Raw genomic sequence first — 24,821 nt, 5'->3', positions numbered from 1 at the left:
TAAGATTCGGGTTCGGATCCATATTTCTCCAATCGAATGTTGGATACTAAGCCCATATCACTTACGCCTAAAAGTGATCCATCAACTATAGATGGGCGACCTTCTGTCTGATTCAGATCCGATAAGAATAAATCTGATTTGTGTTGATTAATAACCACCTTATCGGATCGGACCAAACGAAAAAACCCTGATCCGCATGCGATGGGAGTCCTAATTATTCAAGTTCAACCGACTTCATAGCAAATGCACATGCATGATTATACAAGAAACCAGCTTCGATCAAAATAAATCCAACTATATTTCATCGATTCAATTACTGGATCATAAGAAACTCACTGAAAGCAGCGTTCATGTACTTATCAAATGTTCTCCACATTTAGATGATTATTGATGATGAATTAAGGCCAACGCAAACTGATTGATCTCTCAAGTGATTCCTCCAAACATCGACCAAAATTTGAGATTCGTACATGTTGCCCATGATAGTGTTAACTGTGGGGCAAATACCGAGCTGTGTTGCAGCAGTGGAAGGAAGCTCAGCTAATTACCTTAGCTACAACTCCTGCACCAACTGTCCTCCCACCTTCCCGGAGGGCAAATCTTTGTCCTGGAACATAAAACAAAGCAATTATGCTTTTATAATATTCAGAGCACTGAACATTAAATAACTTATCTATAGGCAGGTTGCGCATGGGTTGGGTTTCAAGAAAACCCCTATCCAAGGGAAAAGAAAAGAAAAAATGAATTGCATAATTTGGTAAGGAAACCGATAACACGTAACATATATAAATAAACAAATAAGAGGGTCCTTGATGTGGATTCAATTACTAGAATTAGACTACTAAACTTAAAAAGGCTTGGAAGATATCCAGAATAAGATTTCTTCAAGCCTGTCCAGCAGATGTAGTAAATGCATTTTAAAAAAAAAGGAACTGCTGTATCAGCTACTGAATGAAGAGCTAGAAGTAAGTCACAGAACAGTTTTATATAATGCTGGGCCCTTATCCTAACAAATGAGCAGGTTAACAACATAGCTTCTGGGAACATGTCAGTTGACCATAATTATTTTTCTTTGTCAAAAGGATCTGGTTGTCTAATTTTCATTGGGAAATAAATAGTGATGTAAATTGTGAAAGACATTGAGGAAACATTCTTATTAAAATAACTACCATCTTTCTCGAGAAATTTAGGTGTAGATACACCAAGATAAAATTACCTGCTTCAAGGGGAACAGGTGAGATCAATTCAAATGTAGCTGTGACGTTGTCACCAGGCATCACCATCTTTACACTTTCAGGGAGCTCCACTTTACCAGTAACATCTGCAGTTCTCATGAAGAACTGGGGTCTATAGTTTGAGAAGAAAGCAGTGTGGCGACCACCTTCATCCTTCGTCAGTACATAAATCTCTGCCTCAAATTTCGTGTATGTCTTTAATGTACCAGGCTTGCATACTACCTACACTCATTTCGACAATCATACCTCCAGTTAACTATATATTTAGTGACAAATCACTACATAAGTTAACCAAATATTGAAGGAATAAGAACATAAATCCAAAATTTTAGCAATGAACGAAAAGCACCAATGGAAAAATGGACCCTGAAGTCAAGTTTCAATTCCCTTGAGACTTGCATGTATGATGTATACCTATACCTTTGGCTTTACATTTTAACATGTTGGGATAGAGTCGAGAGAGACTCCGTTGATATGCATGAGTGTTGCTCATCAGTATCATATTGAAATACTAAATAATTGTTGTATGTTGCAAGACCAAAATATGGTTGTTATCTCCAACAGTTCACAGAAAAAATTATGACCATTGATGCCAACCTGCCCTCGTTGCACATCTCCACGCTTTAGTCCACGTAGTAGAAGGCCAACATTGTCGCCAGCCTACATAAGGAAAAACCTTATGATCCATTCTATATAGGGATACTGAAAAAGAATAAAATGCCAAATCATCTATTTACTTCTCCATGATCCAAGATCTTCTTGAACATCTCAACACCAGTAACGGTAGTTTTCAAAGGCCCACCCTGGTAATAGAAATATGTTAGCTATATCTGGCATATTTCTAGCATAATAGAAGAATAAAGTATGTCATAAACTAAAGTATGAAAAACTGATTTCCTGCTAAAAATAAACAAGGACTATGTATTAGTCACAAATTTATGCAGCCGATAATTGTCAAGAATTTTTCTGACAAAGCATTTATTTACCTGCATCAGCCCTAAAACTTCAACTTCTTCTCCGGTTTTTATTGTTCCTTGCTCAACTCTGCCGGTAACAACAGTTCCACGTCCCTGCAGACATCAACAATATCCCAAAAAAACTCCCTTTAAACTAGCCATGCCAACTTTATAGTAGAAATTAGCATCAGAACAACATCAATCAGGAACTGATAATAAACATCTCTTGACAAGAATAATCTTAGGGGAGTTGCATCAAAAAATGAGACCAAACAGATATCTTAGTTCTAACTTCCAACCATGAAATCAATGACAAAGCTGTTGCTTTATTTGATGAATTCTTAATTACAGTCAGGATGATGTTGCATCAAAAAATGAGACCAAACAGATTTCTTAGTTCTCACTTCCAACCATGAAATCAATGACAAAGCTGTGCTTTATTTGATGAATTCTTAATTACAGTCAGGATGATGTATGTCAGCACATCAATAGTGATGATTCTTTTTATGGGTTATTGATTTAACCCTTGAAATAAAATCAAGATAAGTTATCAACTGATTTTTGGTTATCTTGTGAAAGACTGTCAAGAGGGATTCCATAAACAGCACAGAATAATTTCACAGTGAATGTCGTTCCTCTCACACGGTATGGTTAGCTGTTCAAAGAAGAATGGACCAACAAAAAGTGAGATATTTATCAAACAGAAACTTGTACAGCCAGGAGACTGAGAAAGTTCTCTCTGTTTATACAAAAGACTACAGGTGCAAAATTTCTATAATGTCACTCCTGCGACCACAAGACTAATTGTCTAATATCAGTAAACCAGTATAATAAACGATGTGCAAGTCTACAAGGGGTGTCATATCTTTGCCAATAATATCTTAACTTTTTAAGTTAATTCAACAATCATAGAACTTAGTAATTTTGACTTCATCTAATTTCAGTATTCTAATATTTGGAAGGAGATCATATATTTTTGGTAAAAATATTTGGAAGATTCATAGCACAAACAACTCATGCTACCATAAGCAATTGCATTTAAAGAAAATAACATATTAGATGCTGCAGCTAAAAGGAGCATGAATCATGTGTAGCAATCAAGCATGGAACATTAATTTTTATATTTGAAGCTTTGAAAGATTATCATTTTTTCATTGAAAACAGATATCTTCTCATAATCCCAAGACAAAGAAGTATGAGAGAACATATTCCTTGTTAAAGATAAATATAATGTAAATTCATTTCTTCTGATGATCATCCAAGTAACAAAATTATTGCATTTTCAATTACATTCAAATCTTCAACATGCATATATTATCTTTTTAATCTTGTGCATCCACAAACCAAAATATTATATGCAAATCTATTTGGAAAAAAAAAACAGCTGAAACACAGAAACAGAGAGCAGCAGCAGTAGCAGCCTTGAAAACTGAAAAGGATGTGTTTTGATGGTTAACCATTCAGACTTAAAATTCTATAAATACATCATAATTACTAAAATGAACTATCTCCTGAAAGAAGAACGAGAAATATTTCATGCAGAAACATTGTCATGAACTTCAGAAATTTTCGTATTAACTAGAGAACACATAGTGCAACAAATATAAGTATAAAAATCATATGATTTAAAATTACTTAGTATGCAATCTTATTAAAAATATTCAATGAATTCTCAAACAATAAGGTTAAGTTGGATGATAGCCAAAGAAACATGTGATTTACCTGTATTGAAAATACATCTTCAATTGGCATGAGAAAGGGCTTGTCAAGTTGGCGTATTGGATCTGGTATATATTCATCTACTGCATCCATTAATTTTAGAATTGCCTTCTTTCCTATTTCTTCATTTGTACCCTGCAAAGCGGACAATGCTGATCCTTGTACAATTGGAATCTCATCCCCAGGGAACTTGTAAAAGCTAAGCAGCTCTGCAGAAAAGCAAAAAGAATATCAAGCATAACTCTACAGAAATAGATCTTTAAAAAGAAACAGAGGTCATGAAAAATTTTTATTCTGTCATGCAACATCATACCTCGAAGCTCCATTTCTACAAGTTCTAGTAACTCGGGATCATCAACAGCATCAACCTTGTTCAGGAAGCATACAAGTGATGGCACACCCACCTAAATGTAACAAAAGATAAACAAGAACTGAATTAATCTAGAGAAAGATTATTCAGACAATCCATGAAAAAAAAAGTTAATTCAATGTAATGTAATCATAAGAATCTGGAAAATGATCGTTGAACAAGAATAGGTTATTACCTGTCGAGCAAGCAGAATATGTTCCTTAGTTTGAGGCATTGGTCCATCAGGTGCCGAAACAACTAGGATCCCACCATCCATTTGAGCAGCTCCAGTGATCATATTCTGTTTCAGAATAAAAGATTAAGGCACACAATAAAGTTGTACTCCCCCTCCCTTGTTTTACTTGCGGATACTATTAAATATGTTTTTGATAAGAAATATGGCAAAAAGGATGTTTACATCAGGACAACATTTAAAGCAAATAGGCTACTCAGCAACCACAAATATCACCTGATGACAACAAAGTAGTACTCAATTTTCCTCATGGAATACAAAAATTTCTGCAATGATCTAGAGCTTTAAATAAGACTAGGATTAAATGAAGGATTTGCAGGATTTTGAAAAAATATGTGTAATGTAATTTCAGCGTCTAGCACTGAAACTTCAATACAAGTTGATTATGAGATCATTTCTGGACTAGAGAACTATAGGTTGAATTCCCCAAGGAAATTATTACCTTCAACTGATGTCAAAAACTTTTTCATGTTGCTGGACTTAGTTTCTGACCGGAACTATCAGTTATATTGCCAGTCAAGCAATAGTCCAAGAGTCCATATATAGACAATGAAATTAAGCAGTACTGATTGACAGTTGCGAGCAGTAGAAGTTCAAGAAAGAGATTGTATGAGCATTCAATTGTAATGGTCACAGAGGTACTTGTAGCAGCTATGGTGGGTGGCAGCATGGATGGTGGCGAGCCAGGCAGCAGCAATAGTGGCACTAGTGGTGGTGGCAACTAAAGTGATGCAAGCAAGGTGGTGACAATGGTAAGCTTGCAGATGGGTGACGATGGCAGAGTTCACAAAAATGTTGGTGATTGGTAGCAACAGCAGTGTGGGAATGAGGGGGGTGGTGGTGGTGGCAACATGAGAGGGGTAATTGTGGTGATGGTGAAATTGTTGTTCGAGACAATGATGAGCAAGAATGATAATGCCATCAATAACCATAAAATTGGAGGTGGTGGTTGCGATGGGGCGATAACCTGGACAGTGGCAATAGTGTTTTCAAAAACCCCTTTGTAAATGTACTATCAAACAACAAAAAATTTGCTAAAAGGAATTTTTTTCCTTAAAAGCTCTCAAAGGCCTTTTCATACTTGGTCTAGTAGAATCCACTCCAGTTCCTAGCACTTGTTCCTAGCACATGTCTTTCCATGTTCACTCTCTCTCTGAATGGCTTCTAGCATGAAGGATCTCATGGAAAGGCACACACATCAAAATGTTCAATCTACAAAGTACAAACAATTGGATTTCACATTTGGTTTCTAAGAATCCTTAGCGCAGAATTCTTGATCTGATGAATTCTTAAACTATTATTATGTTTGGAAAATACAAATCTACAATTAGGCATCTAACTGATAGGTCATAAATGATGTCATGACCATAAACTTGTGATTATGCACAAAATTACACAAAGTGGCTAAAACAAGTACACTAAATAGTTGCACACATTACCTTAACATAGTCTGCATGTCCTGGGCAATCAACATGGGCATAGTGTCGTTTTGCAGTTTCATATTCCACATGAGCCTGCAGAAGAAAAGAGATATACACAATAAACAAACAGAATTCGATTAAATACACATATGAAGAAAAAGGATGCACGAACTGTTGCGATGGTAATTCCTCTAGCTTTCTCCTCGGGGGCTTTGTCGATCTCATCAAAAGCAACAGCTTTAGCTTTTCCCTCTTCAGATAGAACCTAGAGAAAAAGATGATAATGAACTGTGTTTTCAACAACAAACTGAAGAAAATGACAAGCTACCACCAGTTAGAACTTTAAAATTTTTTAACGTGAGATGTCAAGAAGTTAAATACTAAAAAAAAATCATATCAAATGCAAAAATAAAACTAATCGTAAGGGATTTGGACTCCTAAAAGGCTGGCTAACCTTTGTAATTGCTGCTGTTAGTGTAGTTTTCCCATGATCAACATGCCCAATCGTACCAACATTTACATGAGGTTTCCTGGGATAATAAGAGGAAAAGTTAGAACTGAGCTAACAAATCTTGTGTTGTCTTATCATAAGCAGTGAGATACAAGAATTATGGCAAACTGCATTAACTGCCTAAAAGAACCAAAAAGATAGGGAAAACAACAAAAATTAAGATAAGGCAAAACAGAAGATGCTTAAGTTTAGCTAAGATGTCGACACAGAAATTGGTCAGAGGATGTCATAGGTGCATGCAGAGTTGAAGATGCCACTAGTAGGACCTAGCGCAAAACCAGGGCATTATGGTACTAGAAAACATATGCTTCAAATAATTGCAAACAAAATATCTGCACCTTAGATAGGGTTTCAAAGCACGTCAAGGAATATTTATTGTCCTCGGTCATCAGTAGAACCAAAGTTAGAAATAGACAAGTTCTGTGTTGCTGAGATAAACTGCTTTACAGTTGATCTGTGTTTTGTTCAGATTCTAGATTTTCCATATATTTCTCCAGTGTAAAACATTTCTGCACTCAGATGTATCCCTCCGGCCAAGTCAAAATCCATCTCGAACAGGACTGAATGGATCCCTCCTAACTTCGTAAACAACAAATTATTGACTAGTAAACACTTAATAGAAATCAAGACTTCTCCTTGGAATCTAAATGCAGAACACACTACAGAGCACGATCGCATCGCATGAAGAACCATACAGAAGATCGAACGCAAGCCATTTCGAATCTTACGTCCGGGTGAAGGTGGCCATGGACCTCCTCGACCACAGCGCGCCCGCGGACTCGCTCCCGAGGATCGCGTCTGTCAAAATCTTCGGCTCCGAGCCGACGATCGCCCCGCGACAGCATGAGTAGAGCAGAGGGGAGACGGACGAGAAGCGGAGGAGTCGCCTCGATTTAGGGTTCCTCAGAGCGGCCGAGGCAGCCATTGGAAAGCAATGGGAGATCTTGCCGCAGACGCACAGTAGAAATGGTGGGTTCGAGGTCAATCCCCTCAGTCTTGATGCCCGGACACGAGGCGTTGTGACTTAGGGTTTTAGGGAGCGTGAACTTTACCGCCGCAACGCATCCCTTGTCGTAAATGAAGTCGTGAAGTCAGTCGGTGTCACAGTCTCGATGGGAGGCGTCGTGCTGCTAACGGGTCAGGTTAATCCAACCCGTTTAAATCAAGGCTGGGCCGAAGACGAAGACGAAGCCGATCCGCTCCAATCCAATTTTTCTCCTTGCATTGGGCTCAGATGGATTTGGATGACTCGTCCAAAAAGGAAATGCTTTGCGTGTTGCAACAGCAAAGGAAGCAACCCCTCGAGGCAGCAAGGAATGCTATCCTTCTCTTCATCAACCTGGGATGCATTGAAGTATTCATATAAATATGCATCATGGTCTTGCAGATCTGATCAACGGCGAGTTCCCTTCTTGATTCGACCCGTCATGGCATCTCAGAGCCCCAAATCCCTTGCCCTCTTCCTTCTCTTCATCAACCTCCTCATGTACGCGATCGTCGCCGCAGTCGCTGGTTGGGCTCTCAACTATGGCATCGAGGAGACACCTCGTGCAGGTAACTGCATGCACCACATTCCACAGCTCAGTTCCTGCTCTGAGCACTGATAAATGTGTGTCCGATCGACTGCAGCTTCCGGTTTATCGGTGCCTGCTCGATTGTTCCCGATCTACTACCCGATCGGGAATCTGGCAACCGGATTCTTCATCATCTTCTCCCTCATCTCCGGAGTCGTCGGAGTCGCCACCTCGCTTACCGGCTTGCAAGACGTCGCCGATGGGAGTGCGTCCAACTTATTATCAGCTGCAGCCGCCTCCGTCATCACTTGGGGCCTCACTCTTCTGGCCATGGGGTAAGCAAGACTTCATCCCCGAAGTTGCAGCGGATGCAACAACATTGCTGTCACCATCGTCATTGAAATTTGCAGGTTGGCATGCAAAGAGATCACCATCGGTTGGAGGAGCTCGAGCCTGGTAAGTAGCTTCTTTCAGCTCAGGCCATAGCCGTTGCTCGATTTGTCTTTCAATATTGCACGCTTCTTTACCGTCAAACATGTTCGACAGAGGACGTTGGAAACGCTCACGATCATCTTGAGCGGCACTCAGCTGCTGTGTTCAGGCGCCATCCATGCCGGTGTTCCAGCCACCATCTCACTTTACTGGACAGGAAGAGTCTGAGATCTCAAAGTCCGATACATGCTATATATAAACCATGTCATTTCTTTTCCCAGATTTCACCTCCATTTGTCATGTATGGGTTGTAACTGAAGCATAGGGCTCCATTAAATGAATTGTCCGAAGATATTTATGAAAATAATGTATGATTAAAGAAAATTCATAATGACACCTGTGCCTATGACATCAAATGGATCCCACCGAATAAACCAATAACTGGGCAGTAACATGGCGAAAAAGCGCCACGGAGGAGTAATTAAGGCGATCGCAACATAAAATACCAGTTTAAATGAAAATGCGCTATGTTGGCTCTTAGATAACACGGCTTTTGAAAGGAGAGTCTAATTAGGAAACATGATGAAGTATTATCCTCGTGTTAGATTTTAACATATATTTCTTGTTCAGTTCATTGTCATCAGATAGGTTCTTGAGACTTCGCATTCGTTCTAACGTCGGCACGATAGCCATGAGGGTGTCCAAGGGAAGCTCGGTGGAGGTCTACAAGTGGAAGGAAGGTTCCCATTCATGGAGCACCGCCCGGGTCCTCTCAGGCAACGGCCACACGTATTTCCTCTGGTACGATCGCTGCCCGACGGACAGGCCGCTGGTTGTGGAAAGAGTGCCGAGGAAGTTCCTCAAACCCCCGCATTTGCCGATCAGAGGCCTGTTCATCGACTAGGCTCCCTAAGATGTCATGGAGGCAATCAAGGATTGTACCTAGTATCCTGCGGTGGTGGTCTCAGTCATGGCCGTCGGTCGCTTCTATTAGATTTTGTGACCTTGTATAATTAGATAAGATATATAATATAACTAATTGGGTTCCGTTGAAATATTTTTGCCAATACAATAGAACTCCACTTACGAAACGATTCCTTAGGAGATAACCTTGATGGGAGGAAATCTCCTAAGATCTTATCATAGACCCTTTGCTCTCGCCTATAAATAGACAGGACCTCTAGGGACTGAGGGCACGTACACACATACACGCACACCTCTCCGTGGAGGGATTACAGCTTTCTCCTAACATCTTATCGTAGACCCTTTGCTCTCGCCTATAAATAGACAGTACCTCTAGGGACTGAGGGCACGTACACACATACACGCACACCTCTCCGTGGAGGGATTACAGTTTTCTCCTCAACTCTCTCCCTAAATCCTCTCCCCAAACCATTAATCTTAGTTAGTGCTGTGAAAAGATAGGAAGAGAGGAGAAAGGATCTACTCCTTGCAGATTCCGCAGCGATCTTGGATTAAAGACGGTGCTTGCAGCGATCTTGGATTAAAGACAGTGCTTGCAGATCAAACAGAAATCTCTGAACAAATGGCATCAAAAGGTACGCATCGTTAAAATTAGATCTATGTATTTGATTTCAATCCTGACATAAAGGTTATTTTCATATTTTAACAAAGCATATTACAAATTTTATGCTTATAATTGGTATCAGAGCCTAGGTTTTTGAGATCAAATGCATTAGATCTGTTAATTTGTTTATGATGCATAAATTACCTTTATCCTCCGAGAATTGCTAAGTAGTAATGGTCACTATCGACCTCGTTGTGAATCTACGACAAAGACTACCCTGGGCAACGTGCGCACCGCAGCGTATGCAGCCACCGTACGCGGGCATCACAAAGCCCATGCGACGACCTATCGCACGCGGGTGGAACCCATCCATGCGGTGGCCACACGCAGGCAGAGAGCCCTACCGGCGACCACGCACGGGTGGGCCGCACCCATGCAACGACCTCGCGTGAGCAGTGGTAGCCTCACGTCGGCAACGACCGCGCGCAGGCAACAGCGATAGCGCCGCACGCACAAGCGGCGACGACGAAGGCAGATTAGGGTTTTTTGGCATAATTATAGTTGTGTCCTGGAGCCTAAGGTTTTATAAAATTACAGTTTTGCCCTTTGCAAATTTCGTAATTCCAGTTTATGTTCTGTCAACATATTTATGGTTTTACCCTCGGGTCTAATTTATGTCAAATTATAGTTCTACCCTTCATAAATGACATATTTTCGATTTATATCCTATCAATAGTTCATCATATTTTGAAAACTCAAAGCATTAATGTTATATTATTAAAGTGGTACTTTCTTCATTGTATTTTTTTAACTATCCTTGTATTTTCTGAAATAAATGGCTTGAGCATATGTAAGTTGTATTGAGTGAGTAAAACCTTGATTAGATTAATTGAACAAAACATAAATTACTGAAAATTCTATGGAATACATAATTGAGGTGACTGATCAAGAAAGGTATGAAAGACTCAATTTTATGATACTTAAGACTTCTGTACAGTTTACAACTAGCACATAAGAATATCTAAGGATCAATTTAACTTTTCTGATAAGTCATTAGTTGACACCTTAATATGATAGTATTAGAGGAATTCAAGATTATATCATCAAAATAAATGATAAAGTTGTAAGCTCAAGACTCATAATATTTTAAGTACTACTTAGGTAACAATAAAATAAGAAGCATAAGTCCACCTGACTTTATAATTAATATATAAACTCATAAAAGAATATTTTCACAATAAAGTGTTACTTTTGTAGCAAATAATGTTATGTGAAGAAGAAATATAATATAAGATTTGATTTGAAATGAAAATGTATAAATATAACCTTTATATGGTTCAAATCAAATATTACATATATTATTGATAGATTAATTTGATACTTCAACATATGTTATCAATAATAGATATTCATTAAAATAAAAAAAATAAAGAGGGATAAAACCGAAAGAGAATGAGATATTTATCAAATGTAGGGAATCAAAGCGATATTAGTTTGTATCTATCACTTATATCTAAAGATGATTCAATTTGATAAATCTTGAGAATGCATGTTGTGTTCTTATAATTCTGGAATTTGAGTTCTTTACCTAGAATTGTTAGAATATTATTTCCCTTTTGGTAGTTGTAAACTCACTGTGATTCAATAAAATTAACCTTTGAATTTTGTATAATAGTCTATACAGAATTAATATGAATCAAAAGTTTACAATGATCCTACAATTAAATATTGAAGTGAAATATAGTATTATAAACTCCTTGAGGTTATGGTTATCACTCTATGCTTTCGTCTCATTAAAGATAGATATTTTATCACCATATAAATAATCTATTGAGATATGATTATATATATCTAATTCTGTATAGTCTATGACCGTTTACACTCTTGAAGTGTATATAAATGAAGTTGATAAATAATTAGATAGAAAAGTCAAAGATCATCATATCTGACAAGGGTGATAAATTTTATAGTATTTATGATGAACTAAATTATAATTCTTTTGCTAGATTCTTAGAAAAATAAGGTATATGATTTACCAGATGTGTTACAACAGAATATGATTACTGAAAGATATCATCGTACCTTATAGATATGGTTAGGAGCATAATATATTATTCTTTTGTATCCAAATAAATGTGAGAAGAAGCTCTAAGGACAATTATATATATCTTGAATGATATTCCTAGTAAATAAATTACATGACTTCTTTTAAGTTATCAAATAATAGGAAATCAAACTTCAGATATTTACATATTTGAGATTGTCATATAGAGATAAGGATCTTCAACTCAAATAAAATAAAATTAGATTAAATAATTATTTCTGAATATTTTATCTATTCAGAAAAGTTTAAAGGGGTACATATCTTATTGCTCTAATCATAGTACGAGGATAATTAAATCTGGTAATGTAAATATAAGTTGATACTCCTTTATTATTCGAGAGATTTTTGTTACTCAAATCATTTAATGATTTGATAAAAGTGAACAATAAAATAACAATACTAAACTCCCACGTTATATTGATATCATTATTAATGGTCTTGTAGAACAATCACAATTTTGATAATATCTCAAAGGAGAAGGAATCATGTCATTTATGGTTATTATGTTGCATATCTACAAGAATTAAATTATGATATATAAATAAGAATGGATCCCTTATTGTTGTCAAAGGTCATGAAAAGTAATGATTTTGAAAAGTAATGATTTTGAAAAGTAATATAATGCAATAAAAGAAGAGTTAAAATTAATAACTAGAATGGTGTCTGATAAATTTATTTAATTATCCAATAATTGTAAAAGAGTCTATTATATAAATGTAACTCAAAGGATAATGTCGAATGATATAATGGTCAGACTTGTGGTTAAAAGTTTTACTCTTAAAGAATGTATCGATCATAACGAGATTTTTAATGAACTCGTTAAGAATCATCGTGACATTAGTGATTCATTATGAGTTTGAGTTATATCATAATGATATCATTTTGAGTGACACTCAGCTGTTGTGTTCAGGCGCCATCCATGCCGATGTTCCAGCCACTATCTCACGTTACAGCATAGGAAGAGTCTGAGATCTCAAAGTTTGATACATTATATATATACCATGTCATTTCTTTTCCCATATTTCACCTCCATTTGTCATGTATGGGTTGTAACTGAAGCAGAGGGCTCGCCATTAAATGAATTGTCTGAAGATATTTATGAAAATAATGTATGATTAAAGAAAATTCATAATGACACCTATGCCTATGACATCAAATGGATCCCACTGAATAAACCAATAACAAGGCAGTAACATGGCGAAAAAGCACCACGGAGGAGTAATTAAGGTGGTCGCAACAGAAAATACCAGTTTAAATGAAAATGCGCTATGTTGGCTCTTAGATAACACGGCTTTTGAAAGGAGAGTCTAATTAGGAAACATGATGAAGTATTATCCTCGTGTTAGATTTTAACCTATATTTCTTGTTCGGTTCATTGTCATCAGATAGGTTCTTGAGACTTCGCATTCGTTCTAACGTCGGCACGATAACCATGAGGGTGTCTAAGGGAAAATTGGTGGAGGTCTACAAGTGGAAGGAAGGTTCCCATTCATGGAGCACCGCCGAAGTCTTCTCAGGCAACGACCACACATATTTTTGCCAATATAATAGAACTCCACTTACAAAACGATTCCTTAGGAGATAACTTTGATGGGAGGAAATCTCCTAAGATCTTATCGTAGACCCTTTGCTCTTGCCTATAAATAGACAGGACCTCTAGGGACTGAGGGCACGTACACACATACACGCACACCTCTCCGTGGAGGGATTACAGTTTTCTCCTCAACTCTCTCCCCAAATCCTCTCCCCAAACCATTAATCTTAGTTAGTGCTGTGAAAAGATAGGAAGAGAGGAGAAAGGATCTACTCCTTGCAGATTCCGCAGCGATCTTGGATTAAAGACGGTGCTTGCAGCGATCTTGGATTAAAGATACTGCTTGCAGATCAAACAGTAATCTCTGAACAAATGGCATCAAAAGGTACGCATCGTTAAAATTAGATCTATGTATTTGATTTCAATCCTGGCATAAAGGTTATTTCCATATTTTAACAAAGCATATTACAAATTTTATGCTTATAATTGGTATCAGAGCTTAGGTTTTTAAGATCAAATGCATTAGATCTGTTAATTTATTTACGATGCATAAATTACCTTTATCCTCCGAGAATTGCTAAGTAGTAATGGTCACCGTCGACCTCACTGCGAATCTGCGACAAAGACTACCCTGGGCAACGTGCGCACCGCAGCGTATGTAGCCACCGTACATGGGCATCACAAAGCCCATGCGACGACCTACCGCACGCGGGTGGAACCCATCCATGCGGTGGCCACACGCAGGCAGAGAGCCCCGCCGACAGCCACGCACGGGTGGGCCGCACCCATGCAACGACCTCGCGTGAGCAGTGGCAGCCTCACGTCGGCAACGACCGCGCGCAGGCAGCAGCGATAGCGCCGCACGCACAGGCGGCAACGACGAAGGCAGATTAGGGTTTTTTGGCATAATTATAGTTGTGTCCTAGAGCCTAGGGTTTTATAAAATTACCGTTTTACCTTTTGCAAATTTCGTAATTCCAGTTTATGTTCTGTCAATATATTTACGGTTTACCCTCGGGTCTAATTTATGCCAAATTATAGTTCTACCCTTCATAAATGACATATTTCCGATTTATATCCTATCAATAGTTCATCGTATTTTGAAAACTCAAATCATTAATGTTATATTATTAAAGTGGTACTTTCTTCATTGTATTTTTTTAACTATCCCTGTACTTTCTGAAATAAATGGCTTGAGCATATGTAAGTTGTATTGAGTGAGTAAAACCTTAATCAGATTAATTGAACAAAATATAAATTACTGAAAATTCTATGGAATACATAATTGAGGTGACTGATCAAGAAAGGTATGAAAGACTCAATTTTATGATACTTAAGACTTCTGTACAGTTTATAACTAGCACATAAGAATATCTAAGGATCAATTTAAATTTTCTGATAAGTCATTAATTGACACCTTAATATGATAGTATTAGAGGAATTCAAGATTATATCCTCAAAATAAATGATAAAGTTGTAAGCTCAAGACTCATAATATTTTAAGTACTACTCAAGGAGTATGTAACACTAAAATAAGAATCGTAAGTCCACCTGACTTTATAATTAATATATAAACTCATAAAAAAATATTTTCATAATAAAGTGTTACTTTTGTAGTAAATAAAGTTATGTGAAGAAGAAATATAATATAAGATTTGATTTGAAATGAAAATGTATAAATATAACCTTTATACGGTTCAAATCAAATATTACATATATTATTGATAGATTAATTTGATACTTCAACATATGTTATCAATAATAGATATTCATTAAAATAAAAAAAATAAAGAGGGATAAAACCGAAAGAGAATGAGATATTTATCAAATGTTGGGAATCATCTTAAAGTGAAAGCGATATTAGTTTATATCTATCACTTATATCTAAAGATGATTCAATTTGATAAATCTTGAGAATGCATGTTGTGTTCTTATAATTCTGGAATTTGAGTTCTTTACCTAGAATTGTTAGAATATTATTTCCCTTTTGGTAGTTGTAAACTTACTGTGATTCAATAAAATTAACCTTTGAATTTTGTATAATAGTCTATACAGAATTAATATGAATCAAAAGTTTACAATGATCCTACAATTAAATATTGAAGTGAAATATAGTATTATAAACTCCTTGAGGTTATGGTTATCACTCTATGCTTTCGTCTCATTAAAGATAGATATTTTATCACCATATAAATAATGTGTTGAGATATGATTATATATATCTAATTCTGTATAGTCTATGACTGTTTACACTCTTAAAGTGTATATAAATGAAGCTGATAAACAATTAGATAGAAAAGTCAAAGATCATCACGTTTGACAAGGGTAATAAATTTTATGGTATTTATGATAAACTAAATTATAATTCTTTTGCTAGATTCTTAGAAAAATAAGGTATTTGATTTACCAAATGTGTTACAGCAGAATATGATTACTGAAAGATATCATCGTACCTTATAGATATGGTTAGGAGCATAATAGATTATTCTTTTGTACCCAAATAAATGTGAGAAGAAGCTCCAAGGACAATTATATATATCTTGAATGATATTCCTAGTAAATAAATTACATGACTTCTTTTAAGTTATCAAATAATAGGAAATCAAACTTCAGATATTTACATATTTGACAATATAAGGATCTTCAACTCAAATAAAATAAAATTAGATTAAATAATTATTTCTAAATATTTTATCTATTCAGAAAAGTTTAAAGGGGTACATATCTTATTGCTCTAATCATAGTACGAGGATAATTAAATCTGGTAATGTAAGAGTCCTATAAAATAGCAAATCAGTGGGAGTAAAAATCTTGAAATTAAATTTTGATATATAGGAGATATAAGTTGATACTCATTTATTATTCGAGAGATTGTTGTTACTCAAATCATTTAATGATTTAATAAAAGTGAACAATAAAATAACAATACTAAACTCCCACGTTATATTGATATCATTATTAATGGTCTTGTAGAACAATCACAACTTTGATAATATCTCAAAGGAGAAGGAATCATGTCATTTATGGTTATTATGTTGCATATCTACAAGAATTAAATTATGATATATGAATAAGAATGGATCCCTTATCGTTGTCATAGGTCACGAAAAGTAATGATTTTGAAAAGTAATATAATGCAATAAAAGAAGAGTTAAAATTAATAACTAGAATGGTGTTTGATAAATTTATTTAATTATCCAATAATTGTAAAAGAGTCTATTATATAAATATAACTCAAAGGATAATATCGAATGATATAATGGTCAGACTTGTGGTTAAAAGTTTTACTCATAAAGAATGTATCGATCATAACGAGATTTTTAATGAACTCGTTAAGAATCATCATGATATTAATGATTCATTATGAGTTTGAGTTATATCATAATGATATCATCTTGAGTGACACTCAGCTGTTGTGTTCAAGCGCCATCCATGTCGATGTTCCAGCCACTATCTCACGTTACAGCACAGGAAGAGTCTGAGATCTCAAAGTCTGATACATGCTATATATATACCATGTCATTTCTTTTCCCACATTTCACCTCCATTTGTCATGTATGGGTTGTAATTGAAGCAAGGGGCTCACCATTAAATGAATTGTCTGAAGATATTTATGAAAATAATGTATGATTAAAGAAAATTCATAATGACACATGTGCTATTGACGTCAAATGGATCCCACCGAAGAAACCAATAATAGGGCAGTAACATGGTGAAAAAGCGCCACGGAGGAGTAATTAAGGCAGTTGCAACAGAAAATATCAGTTTAAATGAAAACGCGCTATGTTGGCTCTCAGATAACGCAGCTTTCGAAAGGAGAGTCTAATTAGGAAACATGATGAAATATTATCCCCGTGTTAGATTTTAACATATATTTCTTGTTCGGTTCATTGTCATCAGAGAGGTTCTTAAGACTTCGCATTCGTTCTAACGTCGGCACGGTAGCCATGAGGGTGTCCAAGGGAAGCTCGGTGGAGGTCTACAAGTGGAAGGAATGTTCCTATTCATGAAGCACCGCCCGGATCCTCTCAAGCAACGGCTAGGAGAAAGGAAAAAACTGAATACTACGATGCAAGTAAAAGAATCCTTTTAATTCAAGAAAACTGATGTAGTATTTAAAACAAGAGGATTCACAAGAACACTTACAAGATATTTCTAAGTGCACACACTCTCTACATATCTTACTTCATGAACTATTATCCTATTTATAGGACCTAGTGGTAACCACCCTATAACTACTAGATCATGATTTGAGGTAGTTATTGAAATCACCCTATAACTACTAGATCATGATAACTACCTAGATAACTATGAATCAAATATCAACACTCCCCCTTGATTTATAGTTACATACACCGATTTACGACATGAAATAAATATGCTTTTGAACTGGATGCGACTTGGTGAGGATATCTGCAACTTGTTCATTTGTTCCATAATACTTCATTGTTATGACTCCACTTGCTATAAGATCTCGAATGAAATGATAGCGTATCTCTATATGCTTCATTCTTCCATGAAACGTTGGATTCTTCGTCATTACAATTGTGGCTTTATTGTCACAAAATATTTCTGTTGGTTCTTTTTGTTCTTGATGAAGATCTTCAAGAAGTCTTCTAAGCCATATTGCTTGACAAGCTGCTGATGTTACAGATATATATTCTACTTCTGATGTTGATAACATAATTGTTGCTTGCTTTTTAGAACTCCAAGATATAGCTTCCGATCCGAGGCTAAAAATATTACCATAATCTATTGTTCCAACAATATAACGTTGAATTCTTTTAACAGCTCCGAGATTATGTTTGTTTGAGCTATGCATAAATCTGGATACTACAACAACAAAGAATGCAATATCTGGTCGAGTATGAGTTAGATATATACCTCTAACCAAACTTCTATAATATCTTGCGTTTGTCATATTTGTATCATCATTAATTTTCAATTTCTCATTTACATTCATGGGTGTTGCTGTAGTTTTGTAATTAATCATGTTAGATTTTTTGAGTAGATCCATTGCACACTTTCTTTGTGAAATAAAATTTTCATCTGATCCTTCACTTCCAACCCAAGAAAATAGTGCAGTAGACCTAAGTTTAACATTTTAAAACTATTTATCATGTATTTTTTAAATTCTGCTGCAGAAGAATTAGATGAACCTATATATATAATATCATCAACATAGAGGCAAACCATTAGAATATTATGTTCATCTTCCTTCTTTAGATAAAGAGTAGATTTATTATTGCTCCTCTTAAATCCATTTTGAAGAAAATAATAATAATTTTACTGTACCATACCTTTAGAGCTTGTTTAAGCCCATAAAGAGCTTTTTTTAGCTTATACACATTTTCTTCATGTCCTTTAACCAAAAACCTTCGGGCAACAAAAATCTTTTCATGTAAATCTTTATTTAAAAATATAGATTTCACATCAAATTGACAAACAGGCCAACTCAAGTGAGCAGCTAAAGTCAATAAAGTTCTCATGGTTTCGAATCTAGCAATTGGAGAAAAAGTATCATCAAAATCAATACCTTGTTGCTGTGAATATCATTTTGCTACAAGCCGAGCCTTATGCTTTTGAATACTTCCATCTGCATTAAACTTTGCTTTTGAACACCCATTTTAATCCAATAGCTTTTTTTTCTTTCGGTAGATCCATTAGCTCCCAAGTTTCATTCTTCTCAATTGACTTGATTTCCTCCTTTATTGCTTTTCTCCATTCCTCATTTTCAACTGCTTCCTCAAAAGTTGTTGGATCTGAAATAAACAAAGCAAATGTTGAGTCATAAATTTCTATTAGTGATCTGAAATTTCTTGGAGGGGTTTCATCTAAGGAATCAAAATTTGAACTACTATTGGGTGAGGTTGGCGATGAACTTGTTGGAGCATGATCTGTCATTTGATTATGCAAAATGTCTAGTTTTGCTGGAATTTGCATTTGTATTACACCGGTCTCCCAATTCCAACTTGCCCTTTTAATTAATTATCTTATGCCTTATTTTGAGAAAAGAATTCATGAAAAGTGTATATATAAATAAAAGATTGTATTAAATAGTATCAAGTACATGGACCTTTGAATATGTACATAACCGTACAATGTTTGATATGTCTTACAAGATACCGAGAGTGCGGACAAATTATAACTATATAAGGTCATGAATTCAGAGAGTGAGTTCCACCCTACCGTTGCAGTGGTGAGTCTACTGATGGTAAAGGAAAAGAAGATGGATATGATAGATAGATAGATGATAATGAGAAGGACTTCAATGTACTAAAAAGTTTAGACCTTCTCATGACTATTGATTCGTTGCTCTAACAGGAAAAACGCACAGGCATACTCCAAATACAAAGACATAACAAAAAGAGTTAGACGGGACCATACTTCAGGATTTAGTAGTATTAAATGAGTCGAGGACTTCAATAGACACGCAATGAGGGTCAATATATAATTTAAATATGAAATTATATTTGATACTTTTTTTTCAAAAATCACATTTGGTCTAGATGCTTATTAAAAATGCTAATATAATTTTTATATTAGCATTAGCATTGTAGTGTTTACAAAATACTAATATATTTTTTAATTTCTAAAATATCAAATTATCACTATATAATAGAAACTCTAACCATCATTTCATCTTTTATTTTTTGATTTTTATTACTATCAATAACATGAACTTAATTGAAATTATCTAAGTTGGCACTTTATCCATTCGTAAAGGATTAGCCTAATTATAATATTACTTAAGTATCAAAGAATTTATAAAATAAATAAATTGATTATTCTGAAAATAAATAATAGATAAGTCTCGATATATCACAAAGAGGACAATGTTAAAAGGAAAAACCTATGACTTTGAAAAATAAATGAATAATAATTACAAGTCCAAAAGCAACTTACGATTATTTATTTATTTTCAAATATTATTTTTATATTTATTTATATAATAATTATTAATTTTATTATATATTTAAGCCATAAAATTTTTATATAAGATTACATACATACATTTATTTATTTACTTATTAATTTAAATATATATATATATATATATATATATACTTTTATATAAATACTAAAAAGAGTAGAAAGATAAGTTTATAAAATAATAGTTAATGAATCTTTAAAATATAATATTATTAAACTATACTTACGTCAATACATATTTAAAGGATAATATTTATGTATTATTTATCAAACTCCGAGCAAACGATGGATCCACCCACTTCAATCATAGGGCTGCATTTGCTTGTGCTTAGCCACCAGATTAACCGATCTCCAGATTAACTGCATTGCTAAGCTGCGCTGACGAACGCGCGTTGTGCCAACTACCAGATTGACCGATATCCGAGTTTCAAAAGGATTCTAATTGCGAGACATGAGACATTTTATACCCCATTGGATTGTACCCTATATTTCTTGTTACTTCATTGTCATTAGAGTGCGTCGGGCTTGTGGGAGAGAGAGGTTGTAGAGACTCGGCATTCGTTCCGACGTCGTCATGGTCACCATGAGGCTGTCCAAGGGATGTTCGGTGGAGGTCTACAAGTGTAAGGAAGGCTCCTACTCCTGGAGCACCGCCCGGGTCCTCTCAGGCAACGGCCACACGTATTTCCTCCGGTACGATCGCCGCCCGACGGACAGGCCGCTGGTTGTGGAAAGAGTGCCGAGGAAGTTCCTCAGACCCCCGCCGTTGCCGATCGGCGGCCTGTTCAGCGACTGGGCTCCCGGAGACGTCGTGGAGGCGTTCGAGGATTGTACCTGGTATCCTGCGGTGGTGGTCTCAGTCATGGCCGTCGGCCGCTTCGACGTCCGACTTGATGGATCTTCCAGACGCCTCAACGTCCGCACCTGCGAACTCCGGCTGCGGCAGCAATGGAAGGATAACACATGGAGTCTGATCCCAAAGGTAATTATTACCCGACAATTCTTTACACACATGTTTCTACGCACGTAGGAAGCACATACGTTCTTGGATGGATCCTCCTGAGGAGGAGCGTCATTGAGATCGTAAAAGGCAGTCTATTGTTTGTTTGTGTTCAAAAATAGGTCAACTCAGTAGTGTTTCTTCATGATCTCGCAGGATTCTGGGAATCGTAGACCAAGCAACCACCCGTTGCCGGCTGAAAGCTATATCAGCCGTAACGAAGATGAAGAACGCTCCACGAAAAGGCCACGGATCATCTCGTCGCCCTCTGAGTCATGCAATACGGCTGGCTGGACGAGGAGAGGTATGGAGTTGCCGTCGAGGCATCATCCTCATGCTTCCGTACCTCCTCCACGGGCATTGGATCTGCAAGATCTGCAAACGGCGATTGGTGGAATGCTCGAAGCCGACGGCGATCGCAGTCCTTCGTCCTCAGTTGGTAGTTCTTGAAATAGCAAAAACACTTGATCCTATGTCGATAGTTGTAAGTAAATGCAGTCAAAGCCATGGTAAAGCAGGCCAATATCTTCCTTAACCGAAGTCAACTTGCAGACCCCTCGGTCATTTTCCTTGAAGGAATACTTTGTCCTTCATCAGGTTTGATTGTTCTCTCAGAGAGGGCAGCAAGTTTGTAGGTCCAGTTTTACTTTAGTTTCAATGGATCGAGTCATTATTCTTGTGCAAAGATGTGAGGATTTATGATCATGTTGTTTTGTAGTCATTGACGTTGGTATTGCCGCTAATAGAGTTCGGACAAAAAAGGCTGCAATGTAATGTGTTTGTGATCTAGAAATCTACTTTGTATCAGTGAAGTCTTCTGGAGTTCATAGCTGAAGTATTATTTCCTTGGATTCGATTGCACCATGCATGTCAAACAGCGCTGTCGGCTTTTCGTATAGTGTTGTAAGATGAGTTCAATTAATTATCTTATACCTTATTTTGGGAAAAGAATTCATGAAAAGTGTATATATAAATAAAAGATTGTATTAAATAGTATCAAGTACATCGACCTTTGAATATGTACATAACCCTACAATATGTGATATGTCTTGTAAGATACTATGAGTACGGACAAATTATAACTATATAAGGTCATGAATTCAGAGAGTGAGTTCCACCCTACCGTACGTAATGAGTCTACTGATCATAAACGAAAGGAAGGTGGGTACGATGAGATAGATGATACGATCATGAGAATTAGAAGGACTTCAATGTACTAAAAAGTCTATACCATTGATTCGTTGCTCTAATGGAAAAACGCATCAGCAACGAATGACTATATAGAGGCATACTCCAAATACAAAGACATAACAAAAAGAGTTAGATGGGTCCATACTTGAGGACTTAGTAGTATTAAATGAGTTGAGGACTTTGGTAAGCAATGAGGGTCAATATATAATTTAAATATGAAATTATATTTGATATTTTTTTTTTTTCAAAAATTACATTTGGTCTAAGATGCTTATTAAAAATGCTAATATAATTTTTATATTAGCATTAGCATTGTAGTGTTTACAAAATACTAATATATTTTTTTTAATTTCTAAAATATCAAATTATCACTATATAATAGAAACTCTAACCATCATTTCATCTTTTATTTTTTTTATTTGTATTATTATCGATATCATGGACTTAGTTGAAATTATCTAAGTTGACAACTTATCCATTCGTAAAGGATTAGCCTAATTATAATATTGCTTAAGTCTCGAAGAACTTATAAAAGAATAAATTGATTAATTCTGAAAATACATAGTAGACAAGTCCCGATATCTCACAAATAGGACAATGTTTAAAAAGAAAAAAACTATGACTTTAGAAAACAAATGAATAGTTACAAGTACATAAGCGACTTACGATTATTTATTTATTTTCAAATATTATTTTATATTTTATTTATATAATAATTATTAATTTTATTATATATTTGAGCCGACATGCATGCTCCAACTCGAACCCTTCACAGAAGATCAGGGTCGGCCGGCGGTGCAACCCCTCGAGAGGTTTCCCGCCCGTTAGCTTCCTTGTACCTTCCGGGTTTCCGCACCCGTCGACTCGCACGCATGTCAGACTCCTTGGTCCGTGTTTCAAGACGGGTCGGATGGGGAGCCCACTGGCCGATGCCTAGGTCGCGCGTGTACCCCGCGGGGCACGCCGATGGCGCGCGTCATGTCCTCGACCGCATCGACGGTATCCCCTCGAATGAACGATCCGTCCGGGCTTCGGCCGTTGATGCAGCCCGCATCGATCCGCACCCCGAGCCGAGCGGCGGACCGGCTAACCGTCGTTCCGCATCCGACCGAGGTGCATCGCCGGCCCCCATCCGCTTCCATCCCGGCAATTTCAAGCACTCTTTGACTCTCTTTTCAAAGTCCTTTTCATCTTTCCCTCGCGGTACTTGTTCGCTATCGGTCTCTCGCCCATATTTAGCCTTGGACGAAATTTACCGCCCGATTGGGGCTGCATTCCCAAACAACCCGACTCGTCGACAGCGCCTCGTGGTGCGACAGGGTCTGAGCCGGACGGGGCTCTCACCCTCCCCGGCGCCCCTTTCCAGGGGACTTGGGCCCGGTCCGTCGCTGAGGACGCTTCTCCAGACTACAATTCAGACGACGCAGCCGCCCGATTCTCAAGCTGGGCTGATCCCGGTTCGCTCGTCGTTACTAAGGGAATCCTCGTAAGTTTCTTCTCCTCCGCTTATTTATATGCTTAAACTCAGCGGGTAGCCCCACCTGACCTAGGGTCGCGGTCCGTGGCATCGACTCACACCACGACTTGGGTCCTCGAGGCCTCGCCCGGGTCCCGAAGGCACGACGTACGGCTCGCACAAGGCATCCACCACACGTCGTGTTCGACAACCACCGACGGCCCGCTCTTCGGCCAACCGCACCTTCCGGCACGGGGGGCCATCCTCCGCGTTCGCCCCCACCCCCCGAGGGGGCAACGACGAAGCGTCGAAAGCGTGACGCCCAGGTAGGCGTGCCCTTAGCCGGATGGCCTCGGGCGCAACTTGCGTTCAAAGACTCGATGGTTCACGGGATTCTGCAATTCACACCAGGTATCGCATTTCGCTACGTTCTTCATCGATGCGAGAGCCGAGATATCCGTTGCCGAGAGTTGTCCAATGGGGTCACCGTCGGAATTGTAGCCTCCTACATGCAGCGAGGCCCTCCGACTTCGATGTTCGTGTTCCTTGGCGCTATCCGCGCCGGGGTTGGTAGTTCATCCCCTCGGTCGTCCCGCCCAAGGGCGAACCGACATTCGGGGTGTTGTCGGGACGAGCCCGATGAGCAATCGTTGACGCATTCACGATTGTCCTCGTCAGTGGGTAT

The 24,821-nt window shown here is 37.2% G+C and overlaps 3 protein-coding genes and 1 non-coding gene across 4 annotated transcripts; 2 read left to right on the top strand and 2 right to left on the bottom strand.

The window, feature by feature from the left end:
• Window positions 1–274: 274 nt before the first annotated feature.
• LOC103993724 (elongation factor Tu, mitochondrial) lies at window positions 275–7,514 on the bottom strand. Its single transcript, XM_065078168.1, has 12 exons — window positions 7,173–7,514; window positions 6,388–6,463; window positions 6,106–6,198; window positions 5,952–6,026; window positions 4,456–4,560; window positions 4,224–4,314; window positions 3,914–4,119; window positions 2,222–2,305; window positions 1,973–2,038; window positions 1,833–1,895; window positions 1,217–1,457; window positions 275–607 (listed from the first exon to the last, which is right to left on the bottom strand). Exons 1-12 carry the CDS (start codon window positions 7,367–7,369, stop codon window positions 537–539), a joined length of 1,368 nt encoding a protein of 455 aa, XP_064934240.1. The 5' UTR covers window positions 7,370–7,514; the 3' UTR covers window positions 275–536.
• A 273-nt stretch (window positions 7,515–7,787) lies between these two features.
• Window positions 7,788–9,484, top strand: LOC135587134 (membrane protein PM19L-like). The gene is made up of 4 exons (XM_065078169.1): window positions 7,788–7,998; window positions 8,074–8,293; window positions 8,369–8,414; window positions 8,505–9,484. The coding sequence occupies exons 1-4, from the start codon at window positions 7,872–7,874 to the stop codon at window positions 8,616–8,618; spliced, it is 507 nt and encodes a 168-aa protein (XP_064934241.1). The 5' UTR covers window positions 7,788–7,871; the 3' UTR covers window positions 8,619–9,484.
• An 11,588-nt stretch (window positions 9,485–21,072) lies between these two features.
• On the top strand, window positions 21,073–21,939 carry LOC135588910 (uncharacterized). The gene is made up of 2 exons (XM_065081249.1): window positions 21,073–21,471; window positions 21,646–21,939. The coding sequence occupies exons 1-2, from the start codon at window positions 21,073–21,075 to the stop codon at window positions 21,937–21,939; spliced, it is 693 nt and encodes a 230-aa protein (XP_064937321.1).
• A 2,513-nt stretch (window positions 21,940–24,452) lies between these two features.
• On the bottom strand, window positions 24,453–24,608 carry LOC135591860 (5.8S ribosomal RNA). The gene has a single exon (XR_010478628.1). It is a non-coding gene; the product is annotated as a 5.8S ribosomal RNA (ribosomal RNA).
• Between the last annotated feature and the right edge of the window lie 213 nt (window positions 24,609–24,821).

The sequence above is a fragment of the Musa acuminata genome, chromosome BXJ1-8 (genome assembly GCF_036884655.1).
Source record: "Musa acuminata AAA Group cultivar baxijiao chromosome BXJ1-8, Cavendish_Baxijiao_AAA, whole genome shotgun sequence".
Classification (NCBI taxonomy): Eukaryota; Viridiplantae; Streptophyta; class Magnoliopsida; order Zingiberales; family Musaceae; genus Musa; species Musa acuminata.
The sequence above is the reverse complement of the archived record's forward strand: the minus strand, read 5'-3'. Positions and strand labels throughout refer to the sequence as shown.

What these genes read in the sequence shown, in the direction of transcription:
- LOC103993724 (XM_065078168.1), bottom strand. Translation starts at nt 7,369, where the DNA reads ATGGCTGCCTCGGCCGCTCTGAGGAACCCTAAATCGAGGCGACTCCTC. An exon ending in TAACAGCAGCAATTACAAAG is followed by an intron (nt 6,199 to 6,387) that starts GTTAGCCAGCCT and finishes CTTTTTCTCTAG; the next exon opens with GTTCTATCTGAAGAGGGAAA. An exon ending in ATATTCTGCTTGCTCGACAG is followed by an intron (nt 4,315 to 4,455) that starts GTAATAACCTAT and finishes TGTTACATTTAG; the next exon opens with GTGGGTGTGCCATCACTTGT.
- LOC135587134 (XM_065078169.1), top strand. Translation starts at nt 7,872, where the DNA reads ATGGCATCTCAGAGCCCCAAATCCCTTGCCCTCTTCCTTCTCTTCATC. An exon ending in CGAGGAGACACCTCGTGCAG is followed by an intron (nt 7,999 to 8,073) that starts GTAACTGCATGC and finishes GATCGACTGCAG; the next exon opens with CTTCCGGTTTATCGGTGCCT. An exon ending in CTCACTCTTCTGGCCATGGG is followed by an intron (nt 8,294 to 8,368) that starts GTAAGCAAGACT and finishes TGAAATTTGCAG; the next exon opens with GTTGGCATGCAAAGAGATCA.
- LOC135588910 (XM_065081249.1), top strand. Translation starts at nt 21,073, where the DNA reads ATGAGGCTGTCCAAGGGATGTTCGGTGGAGGTCTACAAGTGTAAGGAA. An exon ending in CATGGAGTCTGATCCCAAAG is followed by an intron (nt 21,472 to 21,645) that starts GTAATTATTACC and finishes ATGATCTCGCAG; the next exon opens with GATTCTGGGAATCGTAGACC.